The sequence below is a fragment of the Hippoglossus stenolepis genome, chromosome 12, assembly GCF_022539355.2.
Source record: "Hippoglossus stenolepis isolate QCI-W04-F060 chromosome 12, HSTE1.2, whole genome shotgun sequence".
NCBI classification, from domain to species: Eukaryota; Metazoa; Chordata; class Actinopteri; order Pleuronectiformes; family Pleuronectidae; genus Hippoglossus; species Hippoglossus stenolepis.
Window position 1 is genome coordinate 4,591,716 of NC_061494.1, and position 19,713 is coordinate 4,611,428.

At 42.7% G+C, this 19,713-nt stretch overlaps 2 protein-coding genes across 5 annotated transcripts in view; one reads left to right on the plus strand and one right to left on the minus strand.

Moving 5' to 3' along the window:
- Positions 1-1,776: 1,776 nt before the first annotated feature.
- Positions 1,777-11,309, plus strand: stpg4 (sperm-tail PG-rich repeat containing 4). Its single transcript, XM_047342196.1, has 7 exons — positions 1,777-1,920; positions 2,083-2,139; positions 2,746-3,000; positions 4,025-4,089; positions 4,393-4,438; positions 9,758-9,862; positions 11,088-11,309. Exons 1-7 carry the CDS (start codon positions 1,831-1,833, stop codon positions 11,193-11,195), a joined length of 726 nt encoding a protein of 241 aa, XP_047198152.1. The 5' UTR covers positions 1,777-1,830; the 3' UTR covers positions 11,196-11,309.
- Positions 11,310-17,597: 6,288 nt separating this feature from the next.
- ttc7a (tetratricopeptide repeat domain 7A) overlaps positions 17,598-19,713 on the minus strand; it is a 53,850-nt gene continuing 51,734 nt past the window's right edge. For all 4 annotated transcript variants that reach the window (XM_035172368.2, XM_035172366.2, XM_047342320.1 and 1 more), the window contains one exon: positions 17,598-19,278. In XM_035172368.2, coding sequence (XP_035028259.2) covers positions 19,060-19,278 — 219 coding nt within the window. In that variant the 3' untranslated portion in view covers positions 17,598-19,059. The remainder of the gene's footprint in view (positions 19,279-19,713) is intronic.

A 19,713-nucleotide genomic window follows, 5' to 3' on the forward strand; every position in this document is an offset into this window, starting at 1 on the left:
TTAGCTGCTATTATAAGGCTGTGCCCTTGATCCTATGCAGTGGTTGCGCAGTAGACTCTAAAAACAGTTTTACAACTTGAGTTTCTCTGATGTTTTACTGTCCGTTGGGAGTCGTTAGGACAGCAGTTTGTGGTTTGGTCAGTCATGCATGATGAGGATTCCCTGTGGAAGCACATTCAAACAGAGCATTCTAAGTGAGGTAACAGCTTATACACGCAGTACAACTGTGATGTGAAACAGCTATTTATTTACATTACACATGACTAACTTTTCTTGAATGTAGCTCGAAGTGAGATGATTGTGATTATTGCATAGTTGATTTCCAAGACAACAGAGAAGCAACATGACCCACAACAATTTCAGGTGTGAATCGAGGACACAAGTGGTTCTAATCTCGTCCCAACCAATTATCACACAACTGAAAACACTCAGTTTAAAGTGTCATTGCCGTCAGCTTGTAAAAAGCTGTTAATTACACAGTTCGTGTCTGCGCTCATTCAATGTCCACACTTAACAGACTGAATATACATCAGGTACTGTGGTGGAAACAGACATGTACAGGAAAACGTCAGTCAGTTAACAGCTCCTACACCTATGTGTGTGTATTTGTGTATTTCTCCTCATGTACTCTCTGATCTCATGAGACATCCTTGTCAAGTAGCATAAACATGAATTCTTGGTTCCTTCAAACTTTGAATTTCCATGTTGCCTAGCAACGAGGCTGAATGTTGCGCCTATGCTCCCAGAGCGAGACTTTCACTTCAGGTGTTGGATTAAGTTCTGCCAATTTCTGTGTGAGTGTGTGTCTGTGCACGTGCGTGTGCATGTGAATGTGCTTGTACCTGACATCACACTTCAGTCTAGTTTGATACTGGCGGTAAGATCCACAGAAAAGAGGCTGAGGTGACAACAGTATTCAGAGGCTGAATGATCGATAGAGTTCTGTCTTTACAAATGTCAAAATGAGAGAATAAATTGCTTATTTAAACAAAAATTGCCATAGAGCGCATACCTCCGCCAAAGCTCAACAGTCCCCTTAAACTCAATCAAGCTGCACCAAATTTCATACACTCAGATATCAGTTCACAATATGAGCCTAATTTCTTTTACAAGATTACTCCCTGGGGAATCTGTAAACATTGTGAAAAACGTCCTGTCTCCCATTCAGCATTTCTGGAACCAAAATTGAATCGGTTCTTTCCTGACTCATATCACATCCCTCCAACCAACCAAGTACAATGTCACTCAGTAGAGCACCAAGTTGCACACACCCATAAATAGCAGTCCTGTAAACATGCCTGATTTTTTTCATCAAGATGTACTATTTTCTGAGAAATCAATGAATCAATCCTTACAAATAAACAAACAAACCAACAAATAATTGGAAAGGATAACTTCCATGATGCAGGTTAGTATTTGTCAGGTGACCGGACCACAGGAAATCCTCAGACCATGGTTTGGAAACCAGATGCAGTGAAGAATGAGACTTGTGTTCCTGTCTTTTCTCGACCTGCAATTTGCACTTTAATGCCAACTCTCCGGCTGTATATTCCTGTCAATGTCATAGTCTGCCTCCAAATATCACATGTGAGTAGATGATGATCGTGAGGACTAAGTAACTGCAGCATGTGCAGTATGCTCTGTATACCTCGGTGCTTGCCATTGTGTCTTACTCTTAGTATAACTGGTAGGTGAGTCTAAATTTAGCCCCTCACCAGGCCGGCTTGTTGAAAAATTGATCGATAGTGGAGTGGCTGCTATAGTAACAGTCACAGTTTTAATGGTGGTCAGGTGTCACCGGATCTCCAGTCGAGGAGATAGCGAGCGACAATGAGTAGAGCGCAGGACACGGTCACATGGAAACACAAAGCTGCCAGTAAAGTCGCTGACATGTCCAGGGGTGGCAATAGAACTGATAAGGTAAGGGTCTATCTTTACAGCCCTCATAACTGTGTGTGTGTGCTTAATGAGCAGAGCTGCGAAAGCGCAGGATGAGACACGCTGGAGATGCATCAGGACATTGTTGGCATAGCAGTGTCATCAGAACTGAAACAATCCACTGTGTCCTGGTCTTATCTGCAGGGCGATGACAGGGTGGACCTGTGTGGCCGTGGGAGCTGGTGGCTGCGAACACTGAAAGTAGGTGTCATGCTGCAGTGTGGTTTCACAGCCTGTCCTCACAGCAGACGCTACTGCTCGGGCGTCTGAGCTGAACGCTTGTCACTGGTTTGTCGATGTGAAGTGGCTCATTAGCTCATGTGTAGCTGTAGCAGTGCTGTGCTGCCTTCAGGAACCTTCCAATAGTCAGGGTTTGAGAATAATACAACAGAGAAGAGCATCATAAACATATCATTGTTCTTGGGACGTGTATAGTTTTCAATTACTGGCTTTTATTGCACTTCACTTTCCCATTGTCTCTTTCCAAAGTGTGCTGCCTGCCAGAAATAAATGAAACACTTACGTTGCTCTGAGTCCAGTCCCTAAGTGGTCCACAGTGCATATTCTAATAACATATAGACCTAATTAATTATCAGTTTAAATTAATCTGATCCAAGCTCTCAGTCTCCGTTTTTAAACAGCTTCCTTCTTCTGCCCAATGTTTCCTGCACAGCAAATAATAGGCCAAACAACTCGATGTTTCCAACATTTACCGTCAGTGCAGTTCAGTTACCTCGCTTATATAATTTGCCTATCCCAGCAACAAGCAAACATTCCCCAAAGCTTTCCCCTCTCATCCTCTCCCAGGACACACCCCTCCCTGGTCTCTATCACATTCGAGACTTCATCGAAGAAGCTGAACTGAACCCTGTGAAGAAAACCTATGGGTTTAAAGGTGTGGGCAGAAAAGCTAAGACCCTGGGTGTGCGTAACGGGGAATTGCTGATGCCTGGAGCGTATGATTACATTGATTCCACCCAGGAGGTCCTGATGAACCAGGCTTCCTACTCTTTCAAAAACTGCCCACGGCCCGACATCGATACCCTCGGCATCAGAGACAAGGTGGGCTTCAGATTACTCCCTTGGGACCACATTGCAGATATTCTGAATATTTGGTCAATATTTGTGATACATTTTGATGCAACTCCAACTACTGTTTTAACAAGAATTAAGGAAGCTTGTTTCTCAAGAAATTAGAGAAATGATTTGTGCTTTTGATGTTTGGACAGAGTCAGGCTAGCTCTTTCCCTCTGCTTTCATCAGCTCCTGTCTCTGCCTACATAGTTAGAATACAGATGCTATACTCTTTGTAAAAAATGAACAAATAAAAGAAAATAGAGACATTTCCCAAGTACAACAAAATATAACTAGAGGGGAACTTGGACAGTGGATATACCTCTGACAACACTAACAGGCACTTGAAATCAGCTACATCCGGATCATTATCTGGATCTGCACCAAATTTCACTTGATCATAGATATTTGCACTTTACACGCTTAAGTTTTTTTTCATCAAGATTTCTACATTATTTCTTAAGAACCCTTAGTTTTTAGTTTCACTAAAATTGGCACTGCAGTTTTTGCGTAATCCTGCTAAAAGTCAGACAGACCTCAATGAAAACATAACCTCCTTGGTTAATGTGCTTTGAATTCCTCAATATAAACCTATTTTTCAAAAATCTTAAACAGTTATTGTCTTTCTGATGCCACAACCTAAAAACCGATGCAATGTGCAGTGTAATAGCCAGTCAATAATGTATTTCCTGCTGAAGTTATTATTAGCAGGAACTGTTGCTCCACCGCCTCAACACCACCTTGATTCTAGTTTTTAAGCCTAAGGGGTTCCTTTACTTAAGCACTCTTTATTATTCATAAGTTTTAATAGTGTATTTGGCATTTCGATTTCATCACAGTGCTTTGTTTAAAAATACAGGAGGTGCTCATTAAAATGTACTTGCTACCTGAAAACAGTAGATGTGTTGGAAACAGAAGCCGACTGTATGCTTTATGTGACCCAGCAGACAAAAAGCAAACCCATGGTGATACTGTCATATGAACAGGTCTTTTCCTTTGTTCCCTGTGCCAGCATATAAACACTTCACCGTGCGACTACGATGTGACGGCCAAACCAGTGGAGAAGACTCCCTGCAAGTAAGCTCTCGACAAACAGCCTCTCTTTGACTCTCAGATCGCAGCGGAGCAGTCAACCCATGATTCATCCCTTGATCGAAGAGTCCTTACTCCTCATTCAGCTTCTCCTTCCCTCTCTCTCATCTTCCCTCCTCGCATCTCAAACATGAAGGAGCAACCGCCAACCTGCTCTCTGTTCTCTGCTTCTGGTCAAGCACAACCTTATTCTTTTCTTCACTCGCTCCTACCCTCATTGTTGTCCTCTCTTGTTCTTCTTCTTGTTCTTTTTTTGACAGCCACCCCCCTGCTCTGCTCTCCTTGCAGGCATGCAATGTTTCGGTCGACTGTGCAGAGGATCAGCTTTCCGCCTGTAAGTATCTGGTCACCAAGACTAGTTATTAAGACCAATCAGTCTTTCCATTGCACACAAAAGGGCTTCATTACAATAGACTTTCAATAGGTTTTGATTACAAGCTATGACGTGCATCTGGTATGTGCTGTGTGCACAGGCTAGTTATGACATCTACAAGGGTCAAAGAAAAACCGATTCCACCGGCTGGTTGTATGGTTTGTCCCATTTGAGGGCCTGTTATGGCACTGCTCTGGCTGACCAGTCAGCTTTGGTTCATATTGCAGGGTGTCGCAGCCTCTCCCATGTGTCCATGCTGGTAGCTGATGGATATTTGAGCCGTGCTGGCAGCTGCTGAGTGTTGACAGAGAAGGAAAGGCGCTAAGAAATCCCGAGGGTGTTATTACTGCAGAGTTGGGAGCAGTTTTCTGCCATTAGTGGTGTCATAGCGACTCCAAGACAAGTTTACTGTCAAAGGTTAAGCAGCTACACAAGTGCTGCAGCAAAGTTAACTGAAGGCGCAGATCGATCAGACAGCTGAAATGATGGGGCTGACTAGACATTAGTGGATCAAAGTTGAGACGTTGTAATGCTTTACTCTGGGAATTCTAGGTCCGTCCTGAGATGGGAGATAGAAATGTCCTACTTCTCTGTGAATGGATCCCAGAATAAAATGAAAGTGAATTCCACACCTTTAAAAAAGAAACCCCCAGTGAGCTGAGAATGTTTGGGAACACAAAAAGAAAACAATAAGCTGTATATATTCTCTTTTTTTATGACTGGACTTAATTTCTCCATCCCGAGGCCCCTGTGTGTCCTAGATTTATATGTTGTGCTTTCTTGCAATATCGACTGCACGTGCTGCTCGGAAGGAACAAATTCTCCCTTGAGATTCAAGCCTGTTTCGATTAAAGTCATAATCACAGACTTTTACACTCTAATGCTGTTGCCTGATGACCAGGCTGGTCCTTTTTATTTTATTTTATTGGTCAGTTCACCACGTCCAGACAAACCATGAGACTGACACGTTCCATAGAGGATGTTCTTTTGACTTTTAGTTCCCTTGAGGTTAACATTTGTGTTATTTTAAGGATATATCTCTACAACAAGTTGATGTGCTACAATTAATGAATGATCAATCAAATTTTATTTGTATAGTCCATATTCACAAAACACAATTTGTCTCATAGGGCCAGATGTGACATCCTCTGTTCTTAACCCTCAACAAGAGTAGGGAAAAATACCCCCAAAACAACATTGATTAGAATGAAATATGATACAGTTATTCATGGTGCCCAGAGGAAGTACCTTAATGATGCTGGCTTCCTGTCTGTCCCACTAGCACCACCATTAGTAGTTTTGAGTGAAATATCTAGACATTTATTAAATTGATTGCCATGAAATTTATTCCATTCATGGTCCCCTCATTTGGTGATCCCTTTACAGTTCACCTTATACCACTGTCATCCCAGAATGAAGCTGATTCACATGTTAGCAAGCTAACTGGGTAAAAATAAACATTAAACCTGGTAAGTCAGCATTGTAATCAGAAACATGTTAGCATGCCAACATTAGCATTACCCAGCTCCACTTGTACAGAGCCACTAGCAGGGATGTGTCATATTTTTGTTTGCTGGGAATACAAATTTGGTGGCACTATGTGAAATATTTAATATGTATATGGACACAAAACAGCCTCACTGTTATTTTCCAAATCAAAATATCATATTCATTTCACTTCACCACCTACCTACTCCACAGAGGGGAACACTCCTAATGTGCTGTGCCACTGTAGGAAAGTAGGCCAGGTGCTTAGGTTCAACACTCACACACACAGACACACACACACACAGACACACACACACACACACACACACACACACACACACACACACACACACACACACACACACACACACACACACACACACACAAACACACCCACACAAACACACACACACACATCTGTAAAAATGTCACTGTTGTTTGCTTGATCCCATAAAATATGCCTGCATTAGCACCTCTGGGAGCATCCCCAGGCACGATGGGGGCCAGCTGACCAGTTGCACATGATCAAGTCAACATGCAACAGGGTTTAAATGGCACATAGCAGTCATTCCTCTAAGGGGTGGAGAAAAGGAAAAGACACCTTCCTGTCTCCCTCGGTCAGAATCAGAGCTGAGAATGAACGACTGGTCCGGTGTTCAGGGACAGGGAGATAGTTTTATGTCTGAGGAGGAGGGTGGAGGGGTTTGATGCTATTTCTGCATGGCACACCACTGATGATGACCAGTATGTGTGCTAGTGGGTAAGAGGAAAGGATTAGTGAAAGGCAAGGAGACGGAGAGAGACACAGAGTGAGACACTGAGTTTTGACATACATTAACCTTACCCTAAACAACAGGGCAGAGACCATTCAGTCACATGGCGAATGATATGTCCTAGATCTTAAAAATATTGGTATGTGATGTAAAATATGTCTCATGTTTACAGTGAGTGCATCCCTCAGATGCCTGGAGTTACAGCGGGGTTTAACAATAGAGTTTTCACGAGTGCAGGTCCAAGGGTGTAACAATTAATCTCTCATTTGGCTCTTTAACTGTTAGAGGTCATGATGACCGTAGAAAATCAGTTACTCTGGCCTCAGGAAATATTCATAAAATCATCCTGTCTGCTTTGGATTCTTATGAATAATACAACTTTAATTCAGGTGGAATAAAAAGTCCATGTTGCCCCTTGAGGGAACATGAGCCGTTTGTTTAAAGGGGTTTAGCTAATGACAGTTTAGACTAGTCCCTTCTTGCCTCTGGATTTTTTGTTTTTGACTCTGCTTGGTAACTGAACATCTGTCTAATAGGCAGGCTGCTTTCAACAAGGTATAATCTCCTGCTAACTGACACTTCCAGTAAAGATAATGACAAGGAGATGGAAAAACCGCCATGGTACTAATGTTCAAGTCACAAAAATACAATAAAGCGGTTTCTGACCTGACCAAGGTAACTATATGTGGGATTACATACCAGTGATCACATGCTAGCCCTGCCCTGCAACATGATGGAATTGTAAGTGACGTCATCAGAGTGAAACGTGCAAAGACGTGCGGTGGAAAACCACAAGAATTAGGGCCACATTCTTTTGAGGCTGCATTTGGAGACTTATTGCATCACAGCGGTGCGACCAGGCCGTCCCATTTTGAAGGCTCCTTCAAATTCAGCCAAGAACAGTTTCCTTCCATTCCTGAACAACGAAGGATTCATCACAAATGTATCAATCTCTATACACACCCAAAGCCAGAAAAGGTATCACTGTTTGAGTTTTGTGTGGAGAAACGTTTGACTCATGTAATAAAATAAACTACCAGTACTGTAAAGTACGGCCAACGTCTTGGCCCTGCTGTCTACACCTGAAGCCCCAAAACATTGACTGTTACCGCCAGTGGGCTCAGAGATTACAAATATAATAAACAGATTGAGTTCACCAGTGCTCAGCATGTCCTTTTAAGTTTAACCACCAGTGTCAGGTGATGGTTTTGGACACACACAGGTTATTTCTCTCTACCTGGAGCTAACTTTGTGATTAGCCTTGTTTACAATTACCAACTACTACAAACTGCTGTTCCTCACTGGAATATGTGTCGGAGCTGCCAGAGTTGTCTATCAAAAGGTGGAATATGGTTAAAAAAATGATAAATGCAAGGAAATGTGACGCATACAAATTCACCTCTAAACTCTAATTTCACAGCCTTCCAGAAAGCTGCTTTATTTCTAAATATTGAACATGTCTGTATATAAGCTGTTGTGACATTGTAGAAATGTGTTTTCTACCCAACACCGTGTCCTCGATTGTTTGTGTCTATTAAGCTTGAGATGTATATCAGGTTAGTTTAGGGTTGTTCAAACGATAAAATGACTGTTTGGGTGAACAAACTGAGCTGAATCACTTCGATCCATTCATCTCTCAGTTGGGTTGAGTGCTCAGTCAGTTGTGATCGAACGTGCAGGGCTACACTCACTCACTGAGTGACTGACACAAGTCATTGAGTCACTCACCCTGTGTCACGTCAGCGAATCTCTGAAAACGTTATTTGTTCGTGCGGATCCCTGCGAACAAATCAATGACTTTGAATCACTCACTCAGATCACATTCACAGGGATACACTCAGTCACTGAGGGAGAGATACAAGTCATTTCCTTTGCAGGAGGAAATGAGTCAAGTCTAGGTGGGAACATCATTGATTCCGGTGGGAAATTACCACAGCAGAAGCAAAACATGTCACCAGTAGCTTATTGAAACAAGTAGCAATAGCGCAAATTATGCGTGAGTAATTATAGATAGCATAAGAAGATGAAAATAACATCAGTAAATATGAATGATAAAAATATATGAAAACTAAAGAGACTGTTCCTGATTCTTTTTGCGAGGGAATGGTGCACGATGAGCGATTTGTTCACAGAATGTACTGCACAGTGAACATGAGTCCTGAATACTCATCTGCTCAAACTGTTAGAATCTGACTAATAACCCTAACCCTTAAAAAGCCTTCAATCCATTGTTCATCTTCGATTTCATCTCAGAATTTTTTGCAATGTTTAGCAAGTCGGTCTCAGCAACAGCACTTAAAAACCAGATATCATGAGAGATATACACATTTGGACCATGTTTCAGTTCAGTGTGTGGGACTAGGCAGTTTCAATGATGAACTGTGGGAATGAGGGCTTTGAAAATAACTACTTTACACATCGCAACATCATATTTAGCTAAAGTTATGGTGACTACAATTTGGATTATGCTCTGTCATTGAAGCTTGCCTAATGACCAAGCTACTTGCTACAAGTTACTGCTAATGGACATTTTAAAGATATGGACAGGACTGGTCGCTGCAGGAGGACTCGAGCCTCCATAGTAAATTTCAATAAAAACTATGTTGGAGAAAAAACTAAAATATTTGTATTCAGCTGATAAAAATTTATACGAAAAATAAGCTACTTCTACCTGATATTTTCTTTTTGTAATTAACTTTTTGTTTGATCTTTTGTTTGACAAAGGACAGGAATAGAGCTCAGGTGCATTCCACTGATAGCTCATCTGCTTTGCACAGTGAAGCTCCTCCATCTCACCAAGCTCCATTGTTAATATCAATTAATATGAATGAATTAATTATTAATCATTTACAATCGACATTTACAATCAAGAATGAATGGGAAAAAGTGTCCGTGTGTTTACATGGTAATGATTATATGCTAGCCTTGCTCAGCGGCACATTGAGGCTTGCTCACAAAATCAATGAATCAATCAATCCCCCCCCCCCTCATTAATACCTCCTCTCTGTGACCACCTCAGAGGGAGGGACCTGCTCCATGTCGCTACAATCCACAGACCAGACCTGGGAAAGGCATCACTTCCTGCTTCAAATCCACTCTGCCACGGCTCCATTATGTTGACCTAGTGAGTCCTGTACATCCCATTTACACCTCCATCTGTGAACACGTACCCACACCACATCATTTTAAGTGCAGCCATTTTAAAAACCTCTGCTAATGCACACACACACCCCAGTGTTTTAATGACTCTGGCTGATTGGACGTGGTCAGGGTGAAAATGGGTGGAACTAAGGCGGAAATGTATTACGTCACAAAACCCTTGAGTACCAATAAGAATGATGACGGGTTAACAAATCATCCCGCCCACGTAGTCCTGAGAGGTAAACCAGACAACCACTGTGTGGGTGCAACTGTAGCGCTGCTTTCAAACAGAACTCCTGAGCTCATGGTTATGACATGAAAAGTCATGGACATGGTGTGCTTGGCGTTCAAGTGGCAAAGTTGTGAGAACACAGACTCTACGAAACCGCAACATGGATGCTAATGTTAGCTACTGTAGGTGCCTAGAAGCCACAGTTTAGCAAAGGCATAATGCCAGAGGGCAAAGATGAGGCCCTTTGGAATATCAGCATTTATCTCTGACAGAAGTTCAGATGGACTCTTCTTGTGAACACAGTAAATCAGCCCCATTTGCGTATATGTGTAAAAGTATGAACTTATATTTACTTTTATATCCTCTTGGCTGCATTCGGGCATAGTTGGTTGTTTCTCATTGATGATATTTATGTAATTACCTCATTGTGGTGATGGGACTGATTTCCACATGACTGATGGAAATATATAAAATGGAAGTGGCTTCATAAAGTATCCAGACCCGTTCGCATTTACCACACTTAATTGTGTTATGGTTTGACGTCTCTTGTTTACAAAAGCACTCAGACCATATGCTGTGAATTGTGGTCAGGTCTTTGCATTGATCGGATCTGATATAATTAATATCAGTTTAGACCAAAATTCCAACCCATAATGTATTTTTCCTTTTAGTCATCGCAGTTAATTGAGTGTAGATGGAAAGGACACATTTTAGAATTTCTAGTACAAAATTAAATCGGCATTATATTAATGTGTAAAAAGAATGTCTGAATACTTTTTAAAGAAAGTGTTCTTAACAGGATGCAGCAAAGAACACATACTATATACAGTAGGCTAAGAGAACAGTAGATAAGCAATGGCCTCAGCACTTGAGAACATTCTGTAAATATTTTACATGTACTTGAAAATGTCTTAACAAAGAGCAAGAGATGAAAAATGTATTTGTGTCTGTGTGTGTGCGTGTGTGTGTTGCGCAGAAGACCCCAGGACCAGGAGCTTATGAACCAAACTGGAAGTTTGGTGGCCCTCTGAACACAGAGGTCATGGACCCCTCATTTAGCCTCTTTTTCCGCAGCATTCCCTAGAGTGCGCTTTATTTCCCATAAGGCCCTGATCCTCCCTTCATCTTTTCTCTCAACCTACGGTCAAATCACACATGACCCGGCCTCACTGATGAAATAACAATAAAATCATGCTTCACAAAAGACAAAAACCCTCCAGTCTCTTATTACTTGGACTCATGTTTATCAGGGATGGATTTTGTGGGCCGCCAACGACGTAATCAACTACATTCGTTGTGCTCAAATCTCTTTAGTGACGCCAGCCAGGGAAGCAGAATGATCTTATCTGCAACAAAGGGTACTTCATTCCACTTAACTACATGTTCCCGGTATTGCTCTCTCCCTTCATCTCTCCTCACGCCTGCTCTCGCTCCTCTCTCCCTCTCTGTTGGCAGTCAGGCTGCTTCGCCTTCCTACTATCTCTGGCCTACGATGCACTCAGGAGGAGGAATGCTGCTCAGCCATGCGTCACATGCACATAGCTTAGTATGGCATCCTGCACCCTCAGATAACACATTCAGTATTAGGGGCCAAGGCAGTGGCACACAATAAAACAGCTATTCTTATCGCTACCTGCTCTGCATACCCACCATTTCTTTCGACAGATAGACATGGGCAATAATGTAAGGACATGGAGAGCAGCGGTGATAGGAATCACCTCCACATGCAACATAATGGTGGTGCAGATAATAACAAGGAAAAGGTACAAAGAAAACACATTTCAGGTGCATTACTGTTATGATATCGAAATAGAAAAATATAGTTTTTCTAACTTTTACTTTTTCAGAGAAGCTGAGCATGTATGCACTTTATCAGCACTGCTTCATATCCACAGAGTCAAACACTCAGGCCCGACAGCAGCAGAATTTTGTCACAGCCGGTTCAGACAGTTGTTGAGGGAGTGTATTCATCCATACTGGCCCACCCAGATTCAGCTATCAGATTCAAGGTAATTAAAGCCCACTTGATTGAGCTTTATTTTAGTGCATGAATAATCACCCATTCAGTAAAGAGTCTGCTGGCTGCTTCATTGACAGAACAGCGGTCATGACTTTGGTGGAGGATCTCGGCTCATTTCTTTGAGCTCATTTGGATGTAGACACTCAACAAGTGTTCTCTTGATAAAATATGTAAAGTCACCACCGACTGAGCAGCTAAAAATGTCCTTGCCCCACGGAACTCAAATTTCCAGTGAGAAGTATGAAGGTGGCTCCACTCACAAATCTAAAAATATACCCATACGAAATTTTAGACTTTTGACCCCCAAGCAGCAGACAGCTACTGTTAGCTACTGGCTGCATGTGAACCAAATATTTCTTTAAGGAGTTGGTGGAGACCAAAAGAGATGTAAAAGATATTTTTTGACCGTAAGACCTATTTCAACCTACTTTTAGATCTAGACTATAAGAGCAGAAAAACAACTCTCTTTAATGTTGCACCATATTTGGTTGATATGCATACACACTTATATCAAATATGAAATGAATAAAGTGATTATATGTAAATATTGTGTTTGCATCTTCTTGCCCTGTTTACCAGGGATAAAACAACAACAGCAGAAAGAAACAATTTAATGCTCCTTTAAATCTGCTGTCATGGCGAATGACAGCACAAGGCACATGGCCTGTACTGTGAAGAAGAGACAACTAAAGCCATGCAACTGGAAAGCTTGTGATGTTATCATTCCTGACAGACTGTAAATATCTGTGTGATCATGAAACACATTAGGAGCAGCAACATGTGTTATTTTCCCAAAGGTTTGAGTTGGGATCGCTGTGTGACACAATCATGGAGTAACGTACAGTTCATCCCTAAGGTCACAGGAGGGATAGCTGCATCATAGATGCCCATTTCAACCTATTACATAAAACTAAATGGAGAGCAGTGGTTTGCTTGAAGAATTACTCGTCAGTGATCACAGATTACCTCAGGGGATTTTGTAACATGTGAGATACTGAACAGCAAGAGGCCTTGCACTGACTCCTCCAGCTGTACATCAGTTAAATGCTTTGTTTGTGACAACACTCCAGGCGAGGTATGCAGGACGTTATCACGGCACATCTACTTGGCCGACTTTAGTCTCCTCCACTGTTTTCCTTCAGTTGCAGACACTTAAGAGCATGAAGAGGTTCAAGAGCCGGGCTCTTATTCCCCCTGTCATTATGCTGGAGACAAAGGAGTGCACACTTCCACCCGGAGAGGAAGACAATCTTATTAACATGCGGCTTTGCACACAGCCTCTGGAGGGCTGGGCCTGTGCGTCCACTGCTTGTGAGGAAGGATGCAATAAGAGAGATGTGTGTTTGTGCACGCGTACGTGTGTGTTTGTGTGTGATGACTCAACGCACCAAGCCCCCAGTAATCTCTGCCCGTCTCAACCCCCGGCTCCCTTCCTCCCTTCTCATGTCAGTGATCTCCAGAGTCCAGCACTGATCTCTGACATATGCCTCATACTGACGACTTAACACCCTCCATCTCCCACAGCCTGCCTCGACCACAGGCACGGCCCGGCACCGGCTCTTTCGCTGTCAATCATGCCCCCCACACATTGCTTCAAAGAATACGCAAGCAGCCGCACAATGCCATACATGCAAATGCACGCGTGCCCTGGTGATCCTTTGCTTTTTTTAAACACCACTGCAAACAGATGCGCAAACGTGCAAACACATGCACCGACTAGGATGGACTCAGTGATTCATAACTGAAAATGACTTGGATATCCCTAAAAAAAAATCTGCTTTCTGTTTTTTTTAATCACTTAAGAATGAACATTTCTGTATATATAAGCTTTTGCTCAATGCAGCAGAGGAAATGGTCAGCATAGCTAACACATGCAGTGAAGACTATACATGCAGTGCACAAATACTATGACACAGACTTTTCATCCGCGTGGCGAGAAAGGGATTTAAGATTGAAGTTGTATCACTTAAAGATCATAAGAGCATCTGGTGTCAGGGCCGGTCGCGCGGGGAGCCCAAACATCAGCTTCAGCTTCCAGGAGCAGCTTAATGAGAAAATTCAGGAGGCACAACAGTGCTGCACGTCAGCGAGGGTCGGGATTCAAAATCTGTGTTTTTGGCAGCTTCCAACAGGAGGTGACCCCTGCCACTCAGTGGTGCAGCTGGGCGAGAGTCAAGGACGTCAAATTAACAGCTAAGTCGGGACAGCGTGCTGAGAAAATGTGACACTGCTGCAGAATGATGACGAAGGCACGCCGCTGGAATTTACTGGGAATGTGAGGTTACTCAGAAATACCCATAATCCAATAATGGTGTGGGACAAATGCCATTATCAGTTGCTGAGTCTCCACTTGTTGTCAGCAAACCAGCAATCTCTCCAACAGAGCCGCCATTGTTCATACACTGACATTGTGTTGAACTACAATGGCCACCCAGTATTACAGATCCGGCCCGACTCCGTCTCCCTTACTCCCCCATCTGAATAACATGAGCACCTTGAGAAACTCCAGCCAGCGGCGAGAGGGTCACACAAAGTGGCGGCAGGTTCAGGGGTGCTGTCTCCTTTAAGCCCAGGTCACATTCACTCTCATCACATCCCACGCCGAGGCTGATGACTGGCCAGCAGAGGAATTTAGCGGGCAGTGTGACACGCCAGGAGGGTGACCAGGTGTCCGTTTACCTCCCCCGGGCTGCCGACAGACACATGGGAGCAACATTACCCTTCTGTTAAATGACATTTAAAAGTTTAATCAGCTCCAAAGGAGGACTGTTAGCAAACAAGTTGGGGTCATTGTTTAAGTGGGTAATGGTGCTGGCACCGTCACACTGTGTGTGGACCGAGGGGCGATCAAGTGAGAGGGAGCAATTGATGGGAGAGGCCGCACTGCTCTGCCAAGCTGATGTTGACTGCGGCATTTTTGGACTCTGTGCTCGATTATTTTAGCCTCATAAATGAGCAACAGAGCATGTCCCAAAATCAAGAGCAACAATGTGAGACGAATTCAACTCTTGTTTCAAATGGTTAAGCAGGATTATCAGGGCTGCTTGAGGCTTGTAGAGTAGACGTTTTGTTGTTTCTGTGAAAGTCTGACCTTTTTGCCTTCACACTTATTATTATTTTCTGTTCACAGCTGCACGATGAGCTGGATGAGTTTTGTACAATTACTGGTTACGGCCAGAATCCCCCATGATGCAAGACTGTATTGAGACCAAGTAGGACAATGATGTCATGGAGAAACTGAGCTTTTCAGTAAATTTCATATTGGAGTCAGTGGATACAATGTATTTGTGACATTGAACCCAAGTATTTCGATAAATGATTTAAGTTAAATTATTTGTTACAATTGTCATGTGAAGGAAGTCAGTGAATAAAACCACTCCCTATAAATTTGTATTTTAACTTTAAACTTTGTTGTCCACATGTTCTCATTGTAGACTATGTGTGTCTATATATTCATATACACATACTGTATATACATACTGTATATTTATTGATTGTCAAAATGTTGACCTATTTCTTTTTCCATTCCACCTATAAAAGTGACAATAGCAGATTCAATTACATAGATTCTATGTCAATTCCAGCAGCGCTAAGACATTACTCAATAGTGTGCATCTTTAGAAAGTGTTCAGCTCATGTCGGAGCATGACCCTTTAAAAAGAAATACTTGTATATCAAAGTATCTCTGCGACTATACTTTATGTACGACTCACCTTGAGGCCTTCTCTTGTCAACATGTGAACACTGAACATCTTGTTGCATTGAACTCTGCTGCAACACATTTGGCCCTCGAGGATGAAACATGTATGTGTATACTGTACCGGCCATTTTATTTATAAATGAGATTATGAAACTGCATCTGATCCTCATAACCTCCATCACACACCCCTCACCCGTCCGTGACTCCCCGGCCTTGTTTGGACATCACAATGACGGTTTATGGTTTCCTTCTTGCCTTACACCAGCACCACCCAGCCCGTGCCCTCCATATGCCCCTTGCAGGCCTGGCATCCACACACACTGACCTGAATACCAAACACACCGGCACCTCAATCAAAGTGTTCACCACTCCTGATTGTGAGTTATTAGTTTGTTATTGATCTCTAATCAATCTAATATGGCTGCCGTGTATCTCAGGATGCGTGTGTGTGTGTGTGTGTGTGTGTGTGTGTCACAGCAACCATAAAGGCTATGGTTTGGGTAACCAACACTTGATAGTCTTCACTCTCCATCACCCCACCTTCCTTTCACACACTAAGACGGTCTCGTGATGCACGGGTGTAGAAGTGAGTAACCAGAGCGACACACCTGGGTGCTCTGACGTCACAATGACGCAGAGGGGCATACACAATAAGTAAGAACTTATACATGAGGCATATTGACCCTAAGTGTAAGTCCTGCGTGTGTGTGTGTGTGAGCCAGTAGAGCTTCATCTGCCTGTTGTCGTGGTGAAAGGCTTTGCATGGGGCCATTTCCTTCATTAATCTGTCTCCTTTTATCAGAGCAGTCAAAACCGGTGTGTATTGGAGCATGTGAACAGTACTGCACGGTGTGTGCGTGTGCCTCTCATTGTCAGTGCGTGCGTGTATTTGTGCATGTGTGAGCACACCATGTAATATTTCACTCCTTACCCACAGGGATTAGACCATTCATCTCCCGGAGCCCCTGTGTAGGTGTCACACACGGCGTTAATGAGCAGAGGATGGAACAAGGGACAGCCAGCGAGCGAGGAGGGGAAAAGTAAAAATAGATTTTTTTTTCGGGCGGTAGAAAAGAGTCGACAGTGATCGATAATTCCAGCGCACAAATCAATGTATTGATAAATGAGAGATTTTCATGCGAGAAGCGTTGGGAAGGTGGGCGATGGTAGGGGTTTTAAAATAAGACAGAGAAGGCGGGGATTAGTGTTTGCAGCCCTGCAGGGAGCTAAAGGGTTAAGAAATAGTGGGTTTGCTGAGAGCAAAGGCAGGGACTCTTCCCATAACACAAATCAATTTACACCAGCCTGAGACATTGATTATAGCTGGCTCATACCTCACATGGCAACAGCAGACATCAAACAGACACTGACAAGCCTGTAAAACAACACAACAGGGGCATTATCTGCCTCTCGCTGTGTGTGTGTGTGTGCGTGTGTGTGTGTGTTGTTCAGCAGACCAGATATCTCTCCCCTTCCCCAGTTACTCAAACAAGGGGATGGCTGCTAGGCAACCAAGCCACATCACATCACATCAGGCAAGCTGGGAGAGAGCGAGAGACATAGAGAGATGGAGGAGGAGAGAGAGAGAGAGAGAAAGGAGGAGGAAGAGGAGGAGGGGGAGGGAGTTTGGAGGCAGAAAACTGTGCTGGCAGTATTACATAAGCCGGCAGCCCGGTCCCACTGCTCACATTAATGTGGTTAGGCACTCGGAAGTGATGTCCATTAGTCACAAGTGACAAGGCAGGTGAAGACGCGCCATTCAGCAGTGATTTTTAAAAGCCATTGTTGTTTATAATGGAGAGCATTACAAAGAGATGAGTCAAAAAAACAACACAAATAACACACACAGACTATTAGGGGATGAGTCGCCTACTGTACTGTACAAACAGAACAAACAGAACAGGGACTGATAACACCCTAGAGGGATGGTCTTCAACAAACACACATGCATGAAAATACATAATGCAAGACACGTACAGTATGAATACACATATAGACACACACACATAATGTGGAATGATAAGTGAATTTAGGATCATATAGGAGCTCTCATTTGAGGATGAAAGGGTGGTAATATCCCTCTGTGTGTGTGTGTGTTTGTGTGTGTGCAGATAAAAGCTGTGTCAATCAACTTGATCATCAAAAATACATCAGAGGCTAAGATACAGATGAAGTGGAGCTGCTGCTGTTCTGACTGGGAGCCTGTACATAAACCATGTATCTGCATTTCCACATATAACACAACAACATACTGTACAGTCTACCTCAAGACGTAACCAGCACATCTTTGCAATTTATGAACCATTCGTGGGAACATTTTCTGATTATTAAAAATATTACATTTGTAGTATGGTTGAAATAAACTTATTCTTTACTAATAACTCCATAGGAGATGTTCATTGAAATAGTACTTTAAACATTTGTCTATACACCCCTGTTACCTGCATTTTCATGTTGATATTAATTATTTTCCATTTTTTCATCCAACATTAGCTCACTAAGATCAGATGCTATGAATGTACAGATGTAGTAGTTCTGGAAACTTACAGGATCATCATGACACAAATTCATTTTTGCCTGAGACTATTCAGTCCAGGAGACTAATTATTTGTTACATGTCCTGTTACCAAAAATGTACTTATTTGAAGGAATATTAGAAGGTTTTGCCTTCTTGCCAAGAGTTACATGAGAAAAATAGATCTCATTCTCCTATTTGTACATTAAAGACTGGCAACAGGGAAACAGCTAGCAAGGCCGCACCCAAAACAATGACTGTATATTAAAATGTGGGACATGACAGGAGCACAAAAGTGAAGCCAAAATCTGGTGTATCAATGGGATGTTGATAACGTGGTTCCACTCCACGATCACTGCTGCACAGACTCTGGCTCCAAATAAGATGGTGGCACCTGGGTCTGGGATACTTTCGCTTCATTTTTCTACATTGGGAGGAAGTGGCGACATCATATATAGACAGTCATTGGTCCAAAGATGAGGAAATCTCTTAACATCTGTAAGTAAGTGTAAGTGAAGTGCTGCTGGCTCTAGCTTTATATTAAATGGAAGGATGCTAGAATGGTTTCAATTCTCTCATTTTACGCTAGGAAAAAAAGCAAACAGGTCTACTTCCTTAAATGTCAAACTATTCATTGCACCATGTGTACAATCATCCAGCCAGAGGCCAATTCCTTAACCTTCACTCAGACCTCCACCCCAGGCCAGACCCCCTCAGAGCTCCCTGAGAATGATCGTGAAGGGCCGGATGGGGCAAGATGCCTCAAGCTCCAGTGCCGTCAAGAAGCAGTCGGGGGCCTGGCTGGCGCTCCGAGACTGCAGGGCCTCACCCAGGCCGCTCCACGCCTCGTGAGAGGTGCTGTGGACCTGAACTGCATCACGCAGGATCTTCTCCCCGAGGTGGACACGCCCGGTTCTCACCAGCAAACGACCCTGGATGGGAAGATAGATAGAGGGATAAAAGAAGTCAAATGTTGCTTCAAAATGTTAATACAAATGTTATATCAAGTTGTGTTCCTTGAAGTTCCTGACATTTTTAGAATTTGGGAATAAAAAGTAATTAAACACTGGTTTAAAAATGGGACAAAGTGTCATTTAATTGTTGAAATAAAACTCAATTAACCCAACTTCTGAGTTAAGTTACAGGATAAAAGCTGAACTATGGCTTGCTCTCATTTTCAAACCTCAGAACCTCATTTGTCATGTTTTTTCAAGTTCCTGAATATCCAACATTAAAACATTTTTCTTTGCTTGATAAGATCAAGTAAGCAGATTGTGGATTTTTACAAAAAAACTAAAACAACATCTTGGATTATAATGCCTGCTGTCCTGTGGACTAGTTTAGTACAAAACAACAATAAACTCTAC